The 20,292-nt window shown below is 37.4% G+C and overlaps 1 protein-coding gene across 8 annotated transcripts in view; it reads right to left on the bottom strand.

The window, feature by feature from the left end:
• The window catches only part of EHBP1 (EH domain binding protein 1), a 350,719-nt gene that overhangs the window by 144,499 nt on the left and 185,928 nt on the right, over positions 1-20,292 (bottom strand). For all 8 annotated transcript variants that reach the window (XM_064268639.1, XM_064268644.1, XM_064268640.1 and 5 more), the window contains one exon: positions 9,826-10,015. In XM_064268639.1, coding sequence (XP_064124709.1) covers positions 9,826-10,015 — 190 coding nt within the window. The remainder of the gene's footprint in view (positions 1-9,825; positions 10,016-20,292) is intronic.

Below are 20,292 nucleotides of genomic sequence, written 5' to 3'. Positions count from 1 at the left end.
CAGAGGGAACCTTCAGTTTCTGTTCCATTTTGTATAAAGAGAAAGATTGCATACACATAGCTCAGGGAAAAACCGAGGCTGAAGATACATTTGGAATATATTTCTATATAGACAGTTTTTTAGATCACAGGATTAGATATGATTGCAAAATTAGATGTGATTCCAACACCTGTGGAAGGTCTTTTGACAATGTCTATCAGAATTACAAAGGCATTTACCCTTTAGCTCATTTCAGGAAATTTATTCAATGATATATCCACACACATGTGAAATAATGTGTGTGCAAGGTTATTTATTCCAGCACTGCTTGTAATAAGAAAAGATGAGAAACAACACTATCTGTGAGTTAACTAGCTAAATTAATTACAGTACATTCACATAATAGAATACCACAGAGATATAAAACGGAATGAAGACACTCTTCATATACTGAAATGGAAAGAGCTCCAGAATATACTGTTAAATGAAAAGAGTAAAATTAAGGGGAAGAACAGTATTTACAGGATTCTTCCTTTGGGGCAAGAAAGGGAAGAGAAAAGAATAAATCTTTGGATAAATATTATGTCTCAAAAGAAATTAAACAAGCAAGCGAGAGAAGCAGAAATGGGGAAAGAGAGATGCCAAGCCACATGAAGGTCACCCAGGAGTAGAAGCTCAAAGAGTCAAGGATCCTCCTCAGGGCTGACAGGGAGAGAAAGCCTTCCCCTAGAGCTGGTTCCCTGAATTCAGATTTCTGGCTTCCTAAACTGTGAAAAAACAAATCTCTGTTTGTTAAAGCCATCCACCTGCGGTGCTTCTGTTATAGCAGCACTAGATGACCAAGGCAGATGGGGACAGTGGTGGCAGCGAGACTTCCCAGTGTGTATCTTTTTATATTATTTTGATTTTCAAACCACGTTAATATATTATCTAGCTAAAGCAATTCAACTAAGTTTTATTTATTTTTTTTTAAAGGGAGAAGTAATCAGTTACATTAATTGCTGATGAAGGATCAATAAAGACTAAACTTGACCGCTGAATTTGGCAAGATGAAGGTGACCTTAACTAGAGGGGTTTCAAAGGATGAAAAGCTTGTTTAGAGTAGATTAAAGGAATTAGATGAGTATAAACAACTTTTTCAGCAGGAGACAGAGAAATGGGGAAGTAGCTGGAGGGGCATGTGAAGTCTAGAAAGTTCATTTGTTTTTAAGATGGGTAAGCTAATGGAAGTGGTCAGGTAGAGAGTAAGAAATGGATGTAGGAGGCAGAGGGGTAAAACCAGGATCAAAGCCCCTGCATAGACTAGAAGAGTGGATCTAATAATATACAAGGTGATGGGTACGTTTCTGGATAAAAGCAGGGACAGTACACTCATTAAACCAAAACATAAAGGAGAATGTAAGGTTACAGTCATGTTGCCCTTCCTCCAAACACACTCATACCCGCGTATACTCTAACTTCAATGACTTTTCAATGCACATGGGTTTAATGCCAAAATTCTTACCATGGTCCATAAGATCCTTCATGACCTGGGCAGGGCCTATCTCTCCAAATTTATGTAATATTACCCTCCCCTCGCTCACTATATTGCAGTCACATGGGCATTCTTTCAGTTCTTCAAACATGACAAGTTATTTCTTGCTTCAGGGTCTTCATACATGCTGCCTGGAATTCTTCTCCCTCACTCTTCCTATTGCTGTCTCCTTATTATCTCTTCATGGGTCTCTGGTTATTCCCTCTCGTAGTGCCCTGTTCTTTCCTCCAAAGCATTTATTGTGATTTTCTGCTATATATTTAGGGGTTCATTTTGTAGCATCTCCAGGAAGACAAAAATCATGTCTGTTATACCCAGTGACTAACACAATGCCTGGCATATTGCAGGTACTCAATAAATATTTTTTGGATGAATGAACTCAGCAATCCATTCAGCTGCCCAAGCTATAAACTTCTGAATCATCCCTGATTCTTATCTTTCCCTTTCTCCTTCGGAACCCATTCTACAGTTATTCTAACTATGCAATTCCTCTTTTACCCACTCTTTAATTTCATCTTCACTATATTGCTCAGCGGCTCAGAGCCTCATGATTTCGTGCCTGGACTATTATAACATTCCCCTAACTATATCCTTGTCTTTAAGTTTCTTTACTTTCTGCCCTTTGCACACTGTCTTCAAAGTTTTCATTCTACTGAAATCTGATCATGTTTTTCCCTTACCAAATAGAAATCATGGGTGTACAAGGTTGAACTGAGAAATCAACTGAGTGAGCAGTGGTTCTGTTTTACAATCTCAGAGCAAAGATCTATCAACGGAGGCCACTGGGAGCCTCAGGTAAAAATGCCAAAAGTCTCAGCAAACAGCAGAAGCTTTAGACAGAGAAGGAAATGAGCAAAAGACAAAGACAGGAATGTTAAGAGAAGTTGCTCCGGAAATGTGATTAATTCTGTAATGGGAGGACGCCCCTGCTTACGGCCTGCTGCCTGTGCAGTCATGACGATGATGATGATGATGGTGATACAATTTACATAAAGCAAACTTTACCCTTTTTAGTGTGCACTCTGTGAGTTCTGACAAACACATACAGTCATGTGATTTCCACCACAATTGGGTCTAGCACTATTCCATTATCACCCCAAATTTCTCTCTCTCTTTGTATCCCCCCTCCTGTTCTGGCAACGACTGTTATGTCCCAAAAGTATCGACAAGTTTTTAAGAAATATATATAAGGGGAACAATATATAATGAAAAAAAATTTTTTTTTACATTGTGTGAAAGTCATGAATGACCATTACTTATATATTTAACTAATTAAATTCAGGCAAATGTAGGTATTTACCACAATTATATATTTACCACAATTAAAATAGACAGAGAGAGCTCAAAAAAAAAAAAAAAAATCAGGCCAAATGAGGACCTCTACTTAATTTCAAATTGCTGCAAGTACATGCATGAAAGAATAAATTGTTTTTCTATTAAAATTAAAAATAAACCTTGTTACTTATACTAATGACTGAATTAGGTAAGCCTTTTCTGTTTTGCTTACTTGTGAGATTTTACTATAAGAAGTTAAAGGTGGATGGTCCTTGCAAAAAAGAAGCCCAATTATGTGAAAACCTAAGTTTTCCAACAGTAGCTAAGAAGAAAAAATAGATAAACACCAAAGAGTTTTCATTGCAACAGCATCTGGTGGTGGTGGTGGTAGAGAATAACTTTAGTATTTTTTTCCGAATTACTGCATCATTCTGATTTCTAAGAATTAGGAAACTATGATGTCCTGCAAGTAAACAACTGTCTCTCCAACTTCACAAGGCATTTTAGGTATGAGAGGAGTCCCAAACAGTGGGATATAACACCAGAATATGAATATATTTTACTATAAACTAATGCTACAAATGTAATTATTCAACTATCAAATATTTTGTGATAAATTTACATTCCCAAATAATTATTTATTTATTCACATTGCATTTTCAATTTTTGGCTTTGCTTCTCAATAAGATCATTATTAGAGAGGTCTACCTAGTTTTAAAAGTCTTCTTTTTGCAGCACTATGCTCAATGCTGACTATCAGAAGTTTTTTAAAAAGGACAGAAAGGTTCCCAGTTCATAATTTAAGACTTAATAAAATGCTCTAGCTACATGCAGGTTTGCAAAGACAGTGTTCACACGCCTTTAATTATAATGGCACTAGTGGAGCCAATATACAGTGTATATATTAATCTTTAGAGTACAACTTTAATCCACATAATAAAGAGTTTACATGTCCACAGTAGTCTGGCCTTCAGTACATAAGCTGGTTATGAAAATGCCCTAACCTCTTGCTTAAATGTTACGGATACAGGTGGTAAAAGGAATATTAAGCTATTTTACGATATCCAGTTGTTCCATTAACTCAATTGTACTGTGACTGTTTTTGAGGCTCGTCTCCAAGCTCAAACATGTCAGGCTTGTTCTTCAAGCCTTTCAAGTTGGGACTTATATTAAAAAACCCAATGCCAAGCAAGAAGTGAAACAGAGAGCTTTCACAGAAATGATTATGAGAGTTTAAGCTGATTGTAAATATCTTCCTCATCAACACCTCAAGCAGCAAAGCCGAAAGTTTCCACTGGATGTATAATTTATTTTCTGTCCGAACTTCTTTGAAGCATTAGTTAATTGAAAGTATATTTATTTATTTCTAAATATATCAGTTCATTCTAGTTTTTTTTTTTTTTTAATTGATTTCTAGATTAACTGCACTATGGGTAGAAAGGAGCTCAGCTGCTAACAAAAAGGTCAGTTGTTTGAATCCACCAGCTGCTCCTTGGAAGCCCTATAGGGCAACGGCAATGGTTTGGATGAGTAAAGAACATAATTTCAACCCTCTGAAATTTGCTGAAAATTTACTTTAAAATTTAGAATATGGTCCCTTTTGGTAGAGGAATTAATCTTGCAATTGTTCGATGTAGTATTTTATGAAGTAAAAATTGTCAATTGAGCCTTAAAATCTCACTGATCTTTCATTCGACCTATTCCACCAATTATAGAGAGTTAGTACTATCATTATGAATTGATGAATTGTTATATATGTAATGTGTTTCAATTCTTTGCAGATATATGTATTTTTTAATTCTGTAAGCATGCTCCACTGTCTCCAATATTTAGTGTTATAGAAGCATCTGCTGCTAGGTAATCTTACCCTGAAGTTCAAAAGTTCTCTCAGGATATGTCTAGGTGTGAGTCTCATTCCATTCATCTTTCTTGGTACTTGTGAGCCCTTTTTATCTAAAGACTAAAGTCTTTCTCTAGCTTATATAAATTTTCTTCTAACTCTTTGATAAATGCTTTCTCTTGATCTGTTCTCATTTCTACAATCCCTATTATAGATATAGTGAATCTCCTGACTCTACTATTTTTTTTCCCACAATTTTAATCTCTTCATCTCTTCACCAGAATTTAAGGAGGTACTCACTTTGGGGTTCACCCACGACACTGTGAACGACTGTCTCCTTAAGAGTGAAGCACCTGTAGCCCAATTTAAGGAGGCACTAATTCTCAGGTCCACATAAGTGCCCAGTTTGTACTCGCACAAATCCCAAAGTATAAGTGCCTCCTTACGTTTTACACCCCAGTTGCCTCTCTTGCCTCACCCTAGACCTGGCTCTACTGTGCACCCTGTTATGGGTGTTTTCATTTTTATTTGTTTCTTATTCTCACAGAGTGAAGTTCATCCAGTACTGGGAGTTGAGAAGGATTCTGTCCTAGTTTATGTGAATCTATTCAAACAGTCCAGTTAAGTTCCTCTTCCTCATGCAATAAAAGGTAAGTTCACCAGTGCTTCCTTCACGTTTATCATCAATTAAAAAATAAACACACACACAAAAAAACAAACCCACCGCCATCCAGTCAGTTCTGACTCATGGTGACCCTGTAGGACAGAGTACAACTGCCCCATAGGGTTTCCATGGCTGTAAATAAACCTTTACCGTATCAGACTGCCACGTCTTTCTCCCATAGAGTGGCTGGTGGCTTTGAATCGCCAGCCTTTCAGTTAGTAGCTGAGTGCTTTAAGGACTGCACCACTAGGGTTCTTCAACAGTATACCCTAAAATGATCCTGTCAATATACAGCAATAACATTGTTTTGTTCTTTGTTGCTAACTACTAGCCTTTTTAAAGCATTTAGCAAATAAGCCAAAATTGTAAGCCATTTTTTGTCATTAAAGTACACAAGTAATTTATTTACCTTATTAGGGTTCTTACCCTCTGTGAGGGTATTTTTCTTTCCATAAGGAAAAATGGCAATTCAATCCTCATTTGGAAAACTATGACAGGCACCTTAATTTGGTTACTCCAGAACATTCTGACTGATATAAAAGAGCAACCTTACAAAGTCACATTTAATTACTCCACAAATTTGTTTTAAAAGGCAAGCATTTTAATCACGGCTTGTTTTTTAAAACAAAATTTCTTCTTTTTTACCACCCCCACTGAATACACTGAGAACACTCAAGAGGCAAGCTCTTCAGAGATTTTCTTCATGATGCTATGATTGTTGGTTCTTTTTCAGTTTGCAAAGGCCCGTAAGTGGGCCATTGCTGGGGCACATTTCGTCAGTTAGATTTGCCCCACTTGTGAACGAGGGCCAGGACTAGGGTGAGGCAAGGTGTGTCTTAGAGCGCAACATTTCAGGAGGCATTTACTCAGAGTCATGCAAACGCAGGGTCCACACTTCCGCTAACCTGACAGTGCATGCTGCTTTCAGTTCTGAGCCCCAGGAACCTCTCTGGCCTCATGCTCGTCCTGGCCCTGCAGTGCATACATCCAAATATTTTTTAGAACTGATATCACCCATACAAAAAAAAAAAAAAAAAAGAATATATCTCAATTTCCTCACCAGCAATTCTACACTCTGAAAATTAACATACCTTCTCTGACATCCTTACATAAATGCAGTGAGCGGATCTTGAAGGAAATACTATTCAACTTTTGATAGCTTGGTGTTTTGTTTGATTGTGGTTTTTTTGTTTGTTTGCATTCTATTCTACTGTTCCTTGACTTCTTATGCTCAGCTGCAAAATATTCTGAGGATTTCCCTTTAAAAGTTGCATGATTGGTTTTTAAATGTCATTTTAAAATGACTGTTTGAGTAGGTTTTCTCATAGGAGACATACCAAGGTTTGGGCTCATATACATCGCCACGATAAAACATTTTAAATAAGAATCTACAGTTAAAAAAAAAAAAAACAGAGAGAGAGAGAGAAAATCAAACCCATTGCCATCGAGTCATTTCTGACTCATAGTGATGCTATAGGACAGAGTAAAACTGCCCCATAGCGTTTTCAAGGAGCAGCTGATGGGTTTGAACCATCGACCTTTCGGTTAGCAGCCTAACCCTTACCCACTGCATCACCAGGGCTCCTGGATCTGTGGTACAGGCTGCTAACTGCCCCCTGATATCCACTCTACCCTCTTCCGTAGTAATGTTGTTGTTAGTTGCCATTGAGTTGGCCCCTGACTCATGCTGACCTCACGCATAATGGAGGGAAACACTGCCAAGGCCTGCACCATCCCTATGATCTGTTGCCAGTGGAACCGTTGTGATCCATGGGGTTTTCATTGGCTGATTTCAGAAGCAGATCAACAGGCCTTTCTTCCTCGTTTGTCTTACTCTGGAAGCTCCACTGAAACCTGTTTAGCATCATACCAACATGCAATGCTCCACGGACAGAGGGGTGGTGGCTGTGCTTGAGGTGCCAGGAATTAAACCTGAGTCTTACACATGGAATGTAAGAACTCTACCACTGAACCTTCAATGCCCAGAATCCTTGATTTTTAGCTGAGTAACACAGTCATTCAGAATAAAAGATTCATCTTCTAGCCTCCTTTGCGGGGCCCTGGAGCAGTGGTTAAGAGCTCGGCTGCTAACTGAAGGGTCCGCAGTTTGAACCCACCAGCCGCTCCTTGGAAACCCTGTGGGGCAGTTCTACTCTGTCTTATAGGGTCACTGTGAGTCAGAATTGAGTTGACAACAATAGGTTTGTTTTTTTTTTGCTAGAGGTAGGTGTGGCTATATATTGTTCCTTCTCCCTGCTGATTGGAAAGGGGCATATTGGCAGTGGCTCCAGCAGCTATCTTGGACCATGGGGTGGAGGTCTATGGTGAGGATGGTGGAGCAGCAAAATAGAAGATGAAGTCCCTGACGACTTTGTGAAGCTACTCTATCAGCATGGACTTTCAATGTTTTAAAGACAGAAATAAATTTCTCCTTTATTTAACTGTCATTTGAGACTTTCTATTGCCCATAGATCCTAACTGCAGCTGAAATTCTATTAACCAGAGACTCATGTGGGTAACAGGATCTTAAAAAGTAATTCTGGGAGGGTCCACATACATATTAAGTAGTTGATTCAGTCTGATTTGTCCTTAACCTTTTGCTAAGGTCAGGTATACTGATAGAAGGGCGGCTCTGTATGAGGAAGACAGGAAATTCTAGAACATAAACTGCCTTTGCAGGGAGAAAACAAGCCTGAATTAATTATCGTTAAAAAGGTTAAGGCAAAAAAAAAAAAAAATTAACTATTTAAAAAAAAAAAAGGTTAAGGCAGACTGAAGTCATTGCAGAGAAAGAAGCAGATACATGGAGGCTGGCTTCCATTTGTTTCTGAGGTCCAGCTGTAGGCTGTCCAGGGTTCTGCAATATGTCCTCGTGTCTCTATGATAAGCTACCTTTTTCCTTAAGCAAAAAATCTCAACCAAATGGCTTGTTTCTATTACTATAACCAAAAGATCACTAAACAATACAGTAGATGATAAATACAGTAACACTCCATGTAAACAATCTTATAGAGAAAGAAGGTATTTCAGTAAGTACATTTTTTAGGTAACTTAAGCATACCCTTGTAAGTATCAAAACCCTTTAAAACTTTTAATGAAAATGCTTTAATGTATAACATGCTTTCCTAAACAGAATATTGTTTACTAAACATAATATGACTCTTTCATGTTGACTCGAGGTTGTCAAAATGATCAACTATTTTCTTAAGCTTTAATACTGCAAAGTCTTCAGAAACTACTGAGATATATAGGGTTATTCTTGTGATGAATAAGCCCCATATTGCTATGCTTTTACAATTATTGTTTCATCTTGTTTCTCTGTGGCCATTTATCGTTTTTATGATTGTCAGTATGCAATTGATTCTAATCTACTGCCTCATCTCATACGTAATTGTATAGTAAGGTGGTTTCCAGTTTTTTTTGCGGGGGGGGGGCTTGGCAATGGTCCACTTTTTTTTCAAATGAAATCTTACAAGAACTCCAATACACAAAATGAATATATATATATATATATATATGGATTTGCACTATGGAAGTGGAAAAAGAGGTCTAGAGCTCTGTCACTAAGCCTCCACACCTGCTGTCTAGTGAAGAACATACAGGAACCTGATGAACCCCAGGGCACAATCACAGGGCACAATCAGTTTAATATTGCTGGTCTACCCTAAGAGTGATCTGCTCTATTCTGAGGGATACATTTTTTTTTTTTTTAGGAAATATTATCTTGTATATAAAAGGAACCTTGGTGGCACAGTGGTTTACCACTCTGTCCGTGGGTTGAACCTACCTGCTGCTCTGCAGGAGAAAGATGTGGCAGTCTGCTTCCATAAAGATTACAGCCTTGGAAACCCTATGAGGGGAGTTCTACTCTGTCCTATAGGGACTCTGTGAGTTGGAATGGACTCAGTGGCAACATGTTTTATCTTGTATACATGATATACAGAAAAAAAAAATAGGTCCATGATCTTATTAGAGCCCTGGTGGTGCAGTGGTTAAGAGCTACAGTTGCTAACCAAAAGGTGTGCAGTTTGAATCCACCAGCTGCTCCTTGGAAACCCCATAGGGCATTTACTCTGTCCTATAGGGTCCCTATGAGTCTGAATCGACTCAATGGCAACAGGTTTGGTTTTTCTTTACGATCCTATTACCCAGTAACATCTATTAAAATATTAAAACATAAATAAAACCTGTATAATGTTCAAAAATTCAAATACAGAAAGGTAAAAGATGAAAGGAAACGCCTTCCTCAATGTTCTGCCTACATTCCATCCCACCAAGACCTTCTCTCCTCAAAGGCAATCACTATTAAGTTACCTGTAATTCCTTCCACAGTGTGTATGAGTGTGTAGATGTATGTATATACGTGTGTGTATAAAGTTTCTCAAATAACACTTTATAAATACAAAAGGGATATGTACCCATTTAATAATGTACCAGTAAAGCCTAATGATGACTTTTCTTAACGTGAATTATAGCACATGGGGGAAAAAAGCACAAACATAAATATATGCTTTGTTAAAAATAAGATCCTACCTTAGGAGAAGTTGAGAGATCTCTTCCTGCAGAAACAACTGTGTTTTCACTGATCCCTCCCAGCTTTGGTGAGATGACAGGTGGGGCTGGGGCCTTTCTTTTCACTCTCCTTTCAGTTTCCAGTTCTTGAGTTGGATTTACAGAATTACTTGGAGGAGGAGTTGATTTAGGTTCATAAAAAGGATTTGACCTAAGTGAAGCAAGAATTATTGTTAAATACCTCTCTAAAAATAGTTTTTTTCCACCCAACTAAAATAATGTTCATTAAAAAAAAAAATAGAAAATGGTAAAGAATAACCCCAAACAGTGATAACCTACAACTGAGAAACAATCACTGTTAACCTTTTGGTCTATTTCTGTACAGATGAAAAGAAACTTTTTCCCTTAAGAAATTTTTTTTTTTTTAACACAGGGTCAAACTCAGATCTACTATATACAGTGCCTTAGGAAACTGTAATAATAGTAAATCCTATATATTTTATACATCCGAGGGAAAGGAAATCAGATGTAGAAACGCCAGTCTGTTTTCTTTTTTACACGCCCTCCCCAAACATTTTTTTCTTGCATTTTATTCCTTTCTTTGCATTAAATTCCCTTCTCACTATGGATCATCTTTTAGTAGTTTGTTCAGTGAGGTTCTGTTGATAGTAAACTCTCCCAGGCTTGAAAATGTCTTCTTTCAGTCTCACTGTTAACTGGAAACGCTGGTGGTGTAGTGGTTAAGAGCTATGGCTGCTAAACAAAAGGTCTGCAGTTTGCATCCACCAGGCACTCCTTGGAAACACTATGGAGCAGTTCTACTCTGTCCTATAGGGTTGCTGTGAGTCGGAATCAACTTGGCAGCAATAGGTTTGTTTTTTTTTCTTAACTGATAGTGTAGCTGGGTAGAGAATTCTAGTTGTCAGTTACTCATTTCAGCGTGTTGGAGGTACTAGCCACTGTCATCCATCGTTATGCTGAGAAGTCGGCCGTTAGCCTAATATTGTTCCTTTATAGTTCATCTTTTATCTCTGGTTGCTGCTAAGATCTTTTTATTTCTGGTTGTTATGATGTGTTCAGGTGTGGATTTCTTTTGATTTATCTTGTTTCAGACTCCTTGTATTTCTTGAGTCTGAGATCCATGTGCTTCGTCAGTTCTGAAAAATTATCAGCTATTATCTCTTTGATATCCTCTTCTCTACTTTAGAAAATCTTATTAGATAATATGCTGAACTTTCTACCTGTCGTATTTACTAATCTCTACTTCACATAGTTATAAATCATTATGCCTTCTGTGCCACATTCTGGATAATTCTCTGACGTTTACGATCCAGTTCACTTTTTCCATCTTTATCTCTGAGTCTAATCTAATCTTCAACCCTGCATGAATTTTTAATATAAATAGTGTTATTTCTTTCTGTTCTATGTGCATAACAACTCAGATACAGAGCTTTGAGTCATTAATCATTTAAACATATTATTTAAAAAAAAAAATTTTTTTTTTAATCACCCTGTTTCTTTTGCCTGCTGATTCTTTCTCTTGGTAAATTGTTTCCTTATGTGTTTTGTAATACTAGACTGTAAATTCAGGGTTTAATCTGAGGAAATTCTGTGTAGTCTAAACTGGGAGTGCCTCTCTTCAGGGTGTTTTATGCTTGCACTTGTCAAGTATGTTAGGAATCATTTTGCACGTGACTTTTTTCATTTAGGGGTTCCCAGACCATCCTGCTAATATTAGTTCAAATCCACATGAGGGCGGGCCTATGCTTATAAATTCTTAGGGAAGGCTTTTTTTTTCCTACCTAGAGTCTAGGCTTGGGCAGAAGAGTTTCCTTGTTAACTTTCTTTATGGGTAGATGGGTATTTTTTCCTACACCCCTGAACTGAAGGTGTAGCCCTTCTAAAGTCTCTAAGTTGAGGTATCTTCCTATAATGCTTAACATTCTATCTTTTCCTCTATTATAGAATTTTCCATGTTATATTTTTTGCTAATTTGTCTTCCCTACAGACTGTGAACTCACTGAGATTAGCAGTGTCTTATTTATCTGTACACCTAAATAAACAATGTGTTTAACAGTTAAGAGAAGTATCTGAACTTTACTTTTAGATAAGTATAATAAATCTTTCAAAAAATTCTGTCAAAATTTAAAGTCTGTCTCCCTGAATGACTACAGTCACTCAAGAATTACTGACTACCCTTGTTTATCTTGAAGGCAAAACAGGCTTTGAAAAAAAAAGTTCATAATATATATTTTCAACATAAAATAAAACATACCTATAAAAACAATGAAATCTCTTCCAAGTACTTGGAAATAAAATCACCCTCTCATAGATGAACTATGTAGTATAAATTAGATTAGATTAGATACATACACACACCCGTTGCTGTTGAGTCTATTTTGACTCATAGAGACACTATAGGACAGAGTAAAACTGTCCCATAGGGTTTCCAAGGAGAGTCTAGTAGATTTGAACTGCCAACCTTTTGGTTACCAGCTGAGTTCCGAACCACTGGACCACCACGGCTCCAGATTAGATTAGATCAGAAAAATAATATGTGAAGTCACCTTAAAAGTAAAATAAGAGGCTCTCAAGTCAAAATATGAGCATAATTTAATTACAGACAAAAATATATCTAAGAAATGAATTTCAATCAGAAGGGGGATTGGTCAGTAATGTAAACACAGAAAAAGAATAGACAAACTATGACAGCTCCTTTTCTTCTCACACTGTTCAAGGAATGGGTGCCATCCTACCTACACTGATGAGAACGGTCATTAGCATCATCCATTTAACACTCCTTTCTTGACTCTGCTTTTAAATCAACTTCCTGACTACAGTTTAGCTTCCCAAATTGCTTTGCCTACAAGGAATGCATCTATTGGTTAACACAAGTATCTGATGATTATCCTTCCTATTGCAAATGAGTAAACTGTTATGCTGGTTCTTATTCATTAGTTCAATTGCAATTTTTTTAACACCAGTAGGTTCCCCACAGTCCAATAGCCTGTGTGCATGTTGTTGTTAGGTGGCATAGAATCGGTTCCAACTAATAGCAACCTTGTGTACAATAAAACAAAACACTGCCTGGTCTTGCGCCATCCTCGCAACCATTGCTACGTTTGAGTCCATTTTTGCAGCCAATCCATCTCGTAAAGGATGTCAATCCATCTCGTAAAGGGTCTTCCTCTTTTTCACGGATGCTCTACTTTACCAAGCATTATATCCTTCTCTAGGGACTGGTCCCTCTTGATAACATGTCCAAAGTCTAAGAGTAGAAGTTTTGCCATCCTTGCTTCTAATGAGCATTCCGGTTGCACTGCTTCCTAGACAGGTCTGTTTGTTCTTCTGGCAGTCCATCCCATATTCAGTATTCTTTGTCAACACTATAATTCAAAGGCATTAATTCTTCAGGCTTCCTTATTCATTGTCCAGCTTTCGCATGCATATGAAGCAATCGAAAACATCACAGCTTGGATGAGGCCCACCTTAGTCCTTAAAGCAACATCTTTGCTTTTCAACACTTTAAAGAGGTCTTTTCCAGCAGATTTGCCCAATACAACGCGTCTTTTGATTTCCTGACTGCTGCTTCCACAGGCATTGATTGTGGACCCAAGTAAAATGAAATCCTTAACAAAATCAATCTTTTCTCCATTTATCATGATGTTGCTTATTGGTCCAGTTGTGAGGATTTTTGTTTTCTTTATTTTGAGGGATAATCCATACTGAAGGCTGTACACAGTCTCTGATTTTCATCAGAGTAAGTACTTCAAGTCCTCTTCACTTTCAGCAAGCATGGCTACATCATCTGTATATTGCAGGTTGTTAATGAGTCTTCCTCCAATTCTGATGCCATGCTCTTCTTCATATACTCCAGCTTCTCAGATCATTTGCTCAGCATACAGATTATGTAAGTATGATGAATCTATACAACCCTGACGCACATGTTTCCTGACTTTAAACCATGCAGTATCCCCTTGCACTGTTCTAACGACTGCCTTTTGATCTATTTACAGGTTCCTCATGAACACAATTGTGTGTTCTGGAATTCCCATTCTTCCAAATGTTATCCATAATTTGTTATGATCCACACAGTTGAATGCCTTTGCATAGTCAATAAAACACAGGTAAACATCTTTCTGGTATTCTCTGCTTTCAGCCAAGACCCATCTGACATCAGCAATGATATCCCTGGTTCCAGTACTCTCCTGAATCCGGCTTGAATTTCTGGCAATTCCCTGTCAACATGCTGCTGCAACTGCTTTGGAATGATCCTCAGCAAAATTTTATTTGTGCGTGATATTAATGATATTGTTCGATAATTCAGACATTCTGTTGGATCACCTTTGGACAGGGTGTAAATATGGATATCTTCCAGTTGATTGGCCAGGTAGCTGTCTTCCAAATTTCTTGGCATAGACAAGTGAGTACTTCCAGCACTGCATCCATTTGTTGAAGCATCTCAATTGGCATTCTGTCAATTCCTGGAACCCTGATTTTTGCCAAAGCCTTCAGTGCAGCTTGGACCTCTTACTTCAGTATTATCGGTTCCTGATCATATGCAACCTCCTAAAATGATTGTACATTGATCAATTATTTTTTGGTACAGTGTATTCCTTCCATATTTTTTTGATGCTTCCTGCATCATTTAGTATTTTTCCTGTAGAATCCTTCAATACTGAATTTTTTCTTCAGTTCTTTCAGCTTGAGAAACGTCAAGTGTGTTCTTCCCTTTAGGTTTTCTAACTCCAGGTCTCTGCACATTTCATTGTAACACTTTACTTTGTCTTCTCGAGTCACCCTTTGAAATCTTGTTTAGCACTTTTGCTTTATCATTTCTTTCTTTTGCTTTTGCTACTCTATGTTTTAAGGGCAACTTTCAGAGTCTCTTCTGACATTCATTTTGGTCTTTTCTTTCTTTCCTGTCTTTTTAATGACCCCTTGTTTTCTTCATGTACCATGTCCTTGATGTCATTCTCCAACTCATCTGGTCTTTGGTCATTAGTGTTCAATGCATTAAATCTCTTCTTGAGATCGTCTCTAAATTCGGGTGGGATACACTCAAGGTCGTACTTTGGCTCATGTGGATTTGTTCTAATTTCTTCAACTTGAACTTCCATAGCAGCAACTGATGCTTTGTTCCACAGTTGGCCCCTGGCCTTGTTATGACTGATGATATTAAGCTTTCCCATTGTCTCTTTCCACAGATGTAGTCTATTTGATTCTTGTGTATTCCATTGGCGAGGTCCACGTGTATAGTCACCATTTATGTCGGTGAAAAAGGTATTTGCAGGGAAGTTGTTGGTCTTGCAAAATTTTATCATGCAATCTCCATCATCGTTTCTGTCACCAAGGCCATATTCTTCAACTACTGATCCTTCTTCTTTGTGTCCACTTTCACATTCCAGTCACCAGTAATTATCAATGCATCTTGATTGCATGTTCGATCAATTTCAGACTCTTGAAGCTGGTAAAAATCTTCAATTTCTTAATGTTTGGCCTTAGTGGTTGGAGTGTAAATTTGAATAGTCATATTAACTGGTCATCCCTGTATGCACATGGATATTATCCTATCACTGACAGCGTTGTCCTTCAGAATAGATCTTAAAATGTTCTTTTTGATGATGAATGCCATGTCATTCCTCTTCAATTTGTCATTCCTGGCATAGTAGATCGTATGATTGTCTGATTCAAAATGGCCACTACCAGTCCATTTTAGCTCACGAATGCCTAGGATATCAATGTTTATGTGTTCCATTTCACTTTTAATGACTTCCAATTTTCCTAGATTCATACTTTGTAAAATTCCATGTCCCAATTATTGACGGATGTTTGCAGCTGTTTCTTCTCATTCTGAGTTGTGCCACAACAGCAGATGCAAGTCCCAAAAGCTTGGCTCCATCCACATCATTAAGGTCAACTCTACTGTGAGGAGGCAGTTCTTCCCCAGTTGTCTTTTGAATGCCTTCCAAACTGAAGGGCGCATCTTCGGACACTATATCAGACAATGTTCTGCTGCTATTTATAAGGTTTTCACTGGCTAATCTTTTCAGAAGTAAACTGCCAGGTCCTTCTTCCTAGTCTGTCTTAGTCTGGAAGCTCCGCTGAAACCTGTCCACCAAGGGTGACCCAGCTGGTATTTGAAATAGCAGTGGCAAAGCTTCCAATATCACAGCAACATGCAATCCCCCCACAGTGCGATGAACTGACAGGCACATGATGTGCATAGTAGCAATAAAATTTCTGATTTTACAAAGCTAAGGACTAGACCAACCAAACATGGAGACCACACCAAGAGAATGCCAACCAGTTATATAAGGCCTGTACTGGTGATACCTCTGTTTCAACTGTCCCTGTTCTTTGAACTGTAATAGTACCAGACTCACTTAAAACCAGTAACCAGTCATCTACACCTCTGCCTAGGAATTTATAGACAATAAGATTACATGAGGCTCTGGATACCAAGTATACGTAGGCTAGAGATGGGAAATATATCACACTTGTGATGTCACTCTAACTCCTGTATTCACAGCAATAATTAATCATGCCAATGAACTGGGGTATAGCCTTAGAACCCCTCTCAACTCAGTGCTTAGGGAGTTGCTTTTAACTGAGTGGAGTTGGTACCTACATTAAAAACCTATTTGTTGCTCTTCATCTTCTTACGGCTGTATATTCAAGAGAAAAAGAACAGTAAACAGATATGTATTTGAAAAATTAGCCTTTCAGAACAAAATATTCTTGCCTAGTGGCCAAGGTATGCTTGAGGTATTTTCATTCACATGTTTATCATCTCCAGGAGAACTTGGGAAAAGCAAAGCAAAGAACAATGATAAAATAAATAGTTTTTCAGAAAGGGCCAAACGTGTTCTTTGAAAAGACATAGAAAAGGTAACACATCTAGCTTAGATTGGAAGGCTTACCAGTAACATTTTAAACTAACATTTATTGTGTATTTATGCTGTGCTAGGTACTGTTAAGTGTTGCACATGATTAACCCATCTAATCTTGACAACAATCTTGTTTTCCAGCTACTTTTATTGACAACCTTATTTAGCTATTTTTCAAACTCTAAAAGTAGTTCAAAGGGAGGTAAATATAAACATACAAAATGGAATAAAAACAAAAATAGGAAAAAACAAGAAGTTGGAAAAGAAAAAAAAAAACAACTGTGTTTCAAAATGTATTACTGTATTTCCTAACTAACGTTAAATGTTTCAGGGTTAAACAAAACCACTTCAATATAATTGAATTGCATCGTTTATGTGAATTATTTGGATATTTTTAAGTTATTCCTGGTTAAATTTCTCTATGACAAATGTCCATACTATTTTCAAAGATGGCAGCTACTACAATAATCATTTGCATTGATGTGTTATGTAGGTATGGATGTTTTAAGAAAAATCCAGATACGTTACAGGGTGTATTCTTTATACGGCAAAAGAATATTTTGCTTAACAGGAAAAAATATGACAGAATCCCTTTAAACAGGCAATTTGTCAGTGCATTTCATATAATTCAATTTACAAAAACTCATTTGTATACAACTTTTATAAAACTTATCTATTATGTATAGCAAGGTATCTAGCAATGGTCCTTTCCCTTCTTGCCCCTCTCCCTGCTTCTAACTACTCATGCCTCCCTCTAATCACTTGAATATTGGTATTCTTGTATAAAACCAAAAGCCAAACCAAACCCATTGCCGTCGAGTCGATTCTGACTCATAGGAGCCCTATAGGACAGAGTAGAACTGCCCCATGGTAGATCTGAACTGCCATCCTTTTGGTTAGCAGCTGTAGCTCTTAACCACACCACCACCAGGGTTTCCATTCTTTGCATAAATAAATAAATAAAAGCAAGTAGAAAAGAAGCTCAGATAAACTAATTCCCAAAGTTCGTTCCTGAGGCTCACATTACTAGAAATATAATCAAAATGGGCATATTCTTGAACCAAATAGAGCCACGCTTCTCAATTTTTTATACTATGGCATATATTGAAAATGAAATTTGTAAGTTATGCTAGGGTAAACAAAGGAAGCTACTTAAAACTGGGGGTGCCAGGGATCCAACTGCTCTGAACCATGCCTGATTGTCAGTATCTCCACACACCCAATCTACCTGTGAGACAACAGTGTGCTGGGCGTCGCCCCCTCCCCTGCCCCCGTGAGGTAATAAGTCGGAATAAGAATAAAAAGTTTCTATTTCTAGGGGCCTTACATGATCCTCCCCTCTTGTGGATCAGAGATTCCTCTGTTGTTGTTAGGCCATTGAGTGGGTACTGACTCATAGTGACCTTACAGATAACAGAGTGAAAAGTTGCCCAGTCCTGTGTTATCTTTATGATCGCTGGTATGTTTGAGTTCACTGCTTTGGCTACTGTGTCAATCCATCTCATTGAGGGTTTCCCTTGTTTTTGCTGACCCTCTACTTTACCAACCATAATGTCCTTTTCTATTGATTGGTCTTTCCTGATGATATATCCAAAGTAAGTAGTCGAAGTTTTGCCATTCTCTCTTTTAAGGATATTCTGGTTGTACTTCTTCTAAAACTGATATGTTCACTCTTTTGGCAGCCCACAGTATAGTCAATAACCCTCACCAACATCAAAATTCGATTGCATCAATTCTTCTTCTGTCTTTTTTTTTTCATTGCTCGGCTTTCACATGCATCTGAGGTGACTGAAAAGTCCACGGCTTGGGTCAGGCGCACTTTAGTCATCAGTGTGACATCTTTGCTCTTTAAAACTTTGGAGTCTTTTGCAGCAGATTTGCCCAGTGCAATATGTGGTTGATTTCTTGACTGCTGTGTCCATGGGTGTCGATTGTTGATCCAAGTAGAATTAAATCATTGACAGCTTCAATTGGTTCTCATATATCATGATGTTATTCATTGGTCCAGTTGAGAGGATTTCAATTTTCTTCAGGTTAAATTTCCTACTCTTAAAGAGTGAAGAGGATAGGACTCCATTTATACGAAATGTCCAGAACAGTCAGACCCATATAAACAGAAAGTAGATTAGTAACTACCAGGAGAGAGGGGCAAGGGAAATTAGGACTAATGCGTAATAGGTGTGGAGTTTCTTTTTGCGGTGATGGAAATGCTCTGGATTTAGATAGTGCTGATGGTTGCGCAGCTTTGTGAGTACACTAAACATCACTGAAGTGTATACTTTAAAATGGTGTATTCTACGTTACGTGAACTATATATCAATAAAAAAATGCTACTAAAAAAGGATGAGCAGGAATAGTGTCTGAGACCTGTAAGCTTATCCCTTCCTTACAATGACTTAAAAATTATATAATTGCTGATTAATGCATTTAAAAATACTTAGAATATTTTAAGTTAGGAAAAATTATTTAAGGAATGAACACAATTTCCACGTTCTGCCGATCATCTATGATTTGCATAATCTATTTCAGGGCTTCTACATCACTTGAATAAACAAGATGTATTTTTATCCTTGTCCTATGTACTTGAGTAATAGATTACTTATTATCATTAACTCATAATGAGGTGAAAATTCAACAGTAATATTAAGGAAGTGGAAAACGGGACATAATAATTTTTAATGACATTATTCACGGTTTAGAAAATAACTCATTCAGGAAAAAAATAAAAACAAACATTGATTAGGAACAGGATTAACAAAAAATACACTGAAAAAGTAATACAATATGAAGCAAGGTTATAGCCAAATATAGAGTTTTTTCCTCTTGCTTTGAAAATCTATGTTTCTTTGGGAAAACAATCCAAATTTATTAAAATGAGGATGTACAGCTTCTTGGCACTGGGTTTTTTGGGTAGAGCTTCTCTAAATAAGATTCAATGACAGGTTTCCTTGAGAAACTAATTTGACACACAACCATGCCAGAAATTATTTCATACTGGGCCTCAAAAGTCACTTCATAAATATTCTGAGAAAATATTATTGCTTTATCAGTTTCCATTTTTGCTACATAAACTGGAGTAGCTGAACTAACACCCAAATATAAAAAAGCTGAGAAACCCAGGCAGTTGCTAAGTGTAAAAGACTCATGTTAAAAACACTGGAGGGTGTATACTTTTTCTTGGTGCTGATTGATGCGCTGAGGCACCGAAGGTTTTTTCACACATCAAAGGAGTCACCACTATTTATTTGTGATAGTTTCATGGTGGAGGATACAGGAAGAATTTGGAAATGGCAGATGAGTCATATAGGGTTTTCACTTGATGAAAGGTCATAAGTTTATTACGGAAGTAAGAACAAATTTTGGAAGATTTCTGCTACTAAAGTTGCATCTACAAATTTTTGAAGAAAAAAGATGAGAGGTAACCAAACAATTAATACAAACAGAGTTCTTTATAGACTCACACATTATCTGATGTGCAAGCTTTAGAATCTGTGTGTATATTCCTATAAAAAAAGCTGGAGTGTTTATAGGCTCCTTCTGGTAACCCCAGATGATTGAGGAATTTCAATTGCTCTTTACTCATGGGAAAGTTGTAAAG

Source organism: Loxodonta africana, chromosome 15 (genome assembly GCF_030014295.1).
Source record: "Loxodonta africana isolate mLoxAfr1 chromosome 15, mLoxAfr1.hap2, whole genome shotgun sequence".
Taxonomy (NCBI): Eukaryota; Metazoa; Chordata; class Mammalia; order Proboscidea; family Elephantidae; genus Loxodonta; species Loxodonta africana.
This window is presented reverse-complemented; position numbering and strand designations above follow the sequence as displayed.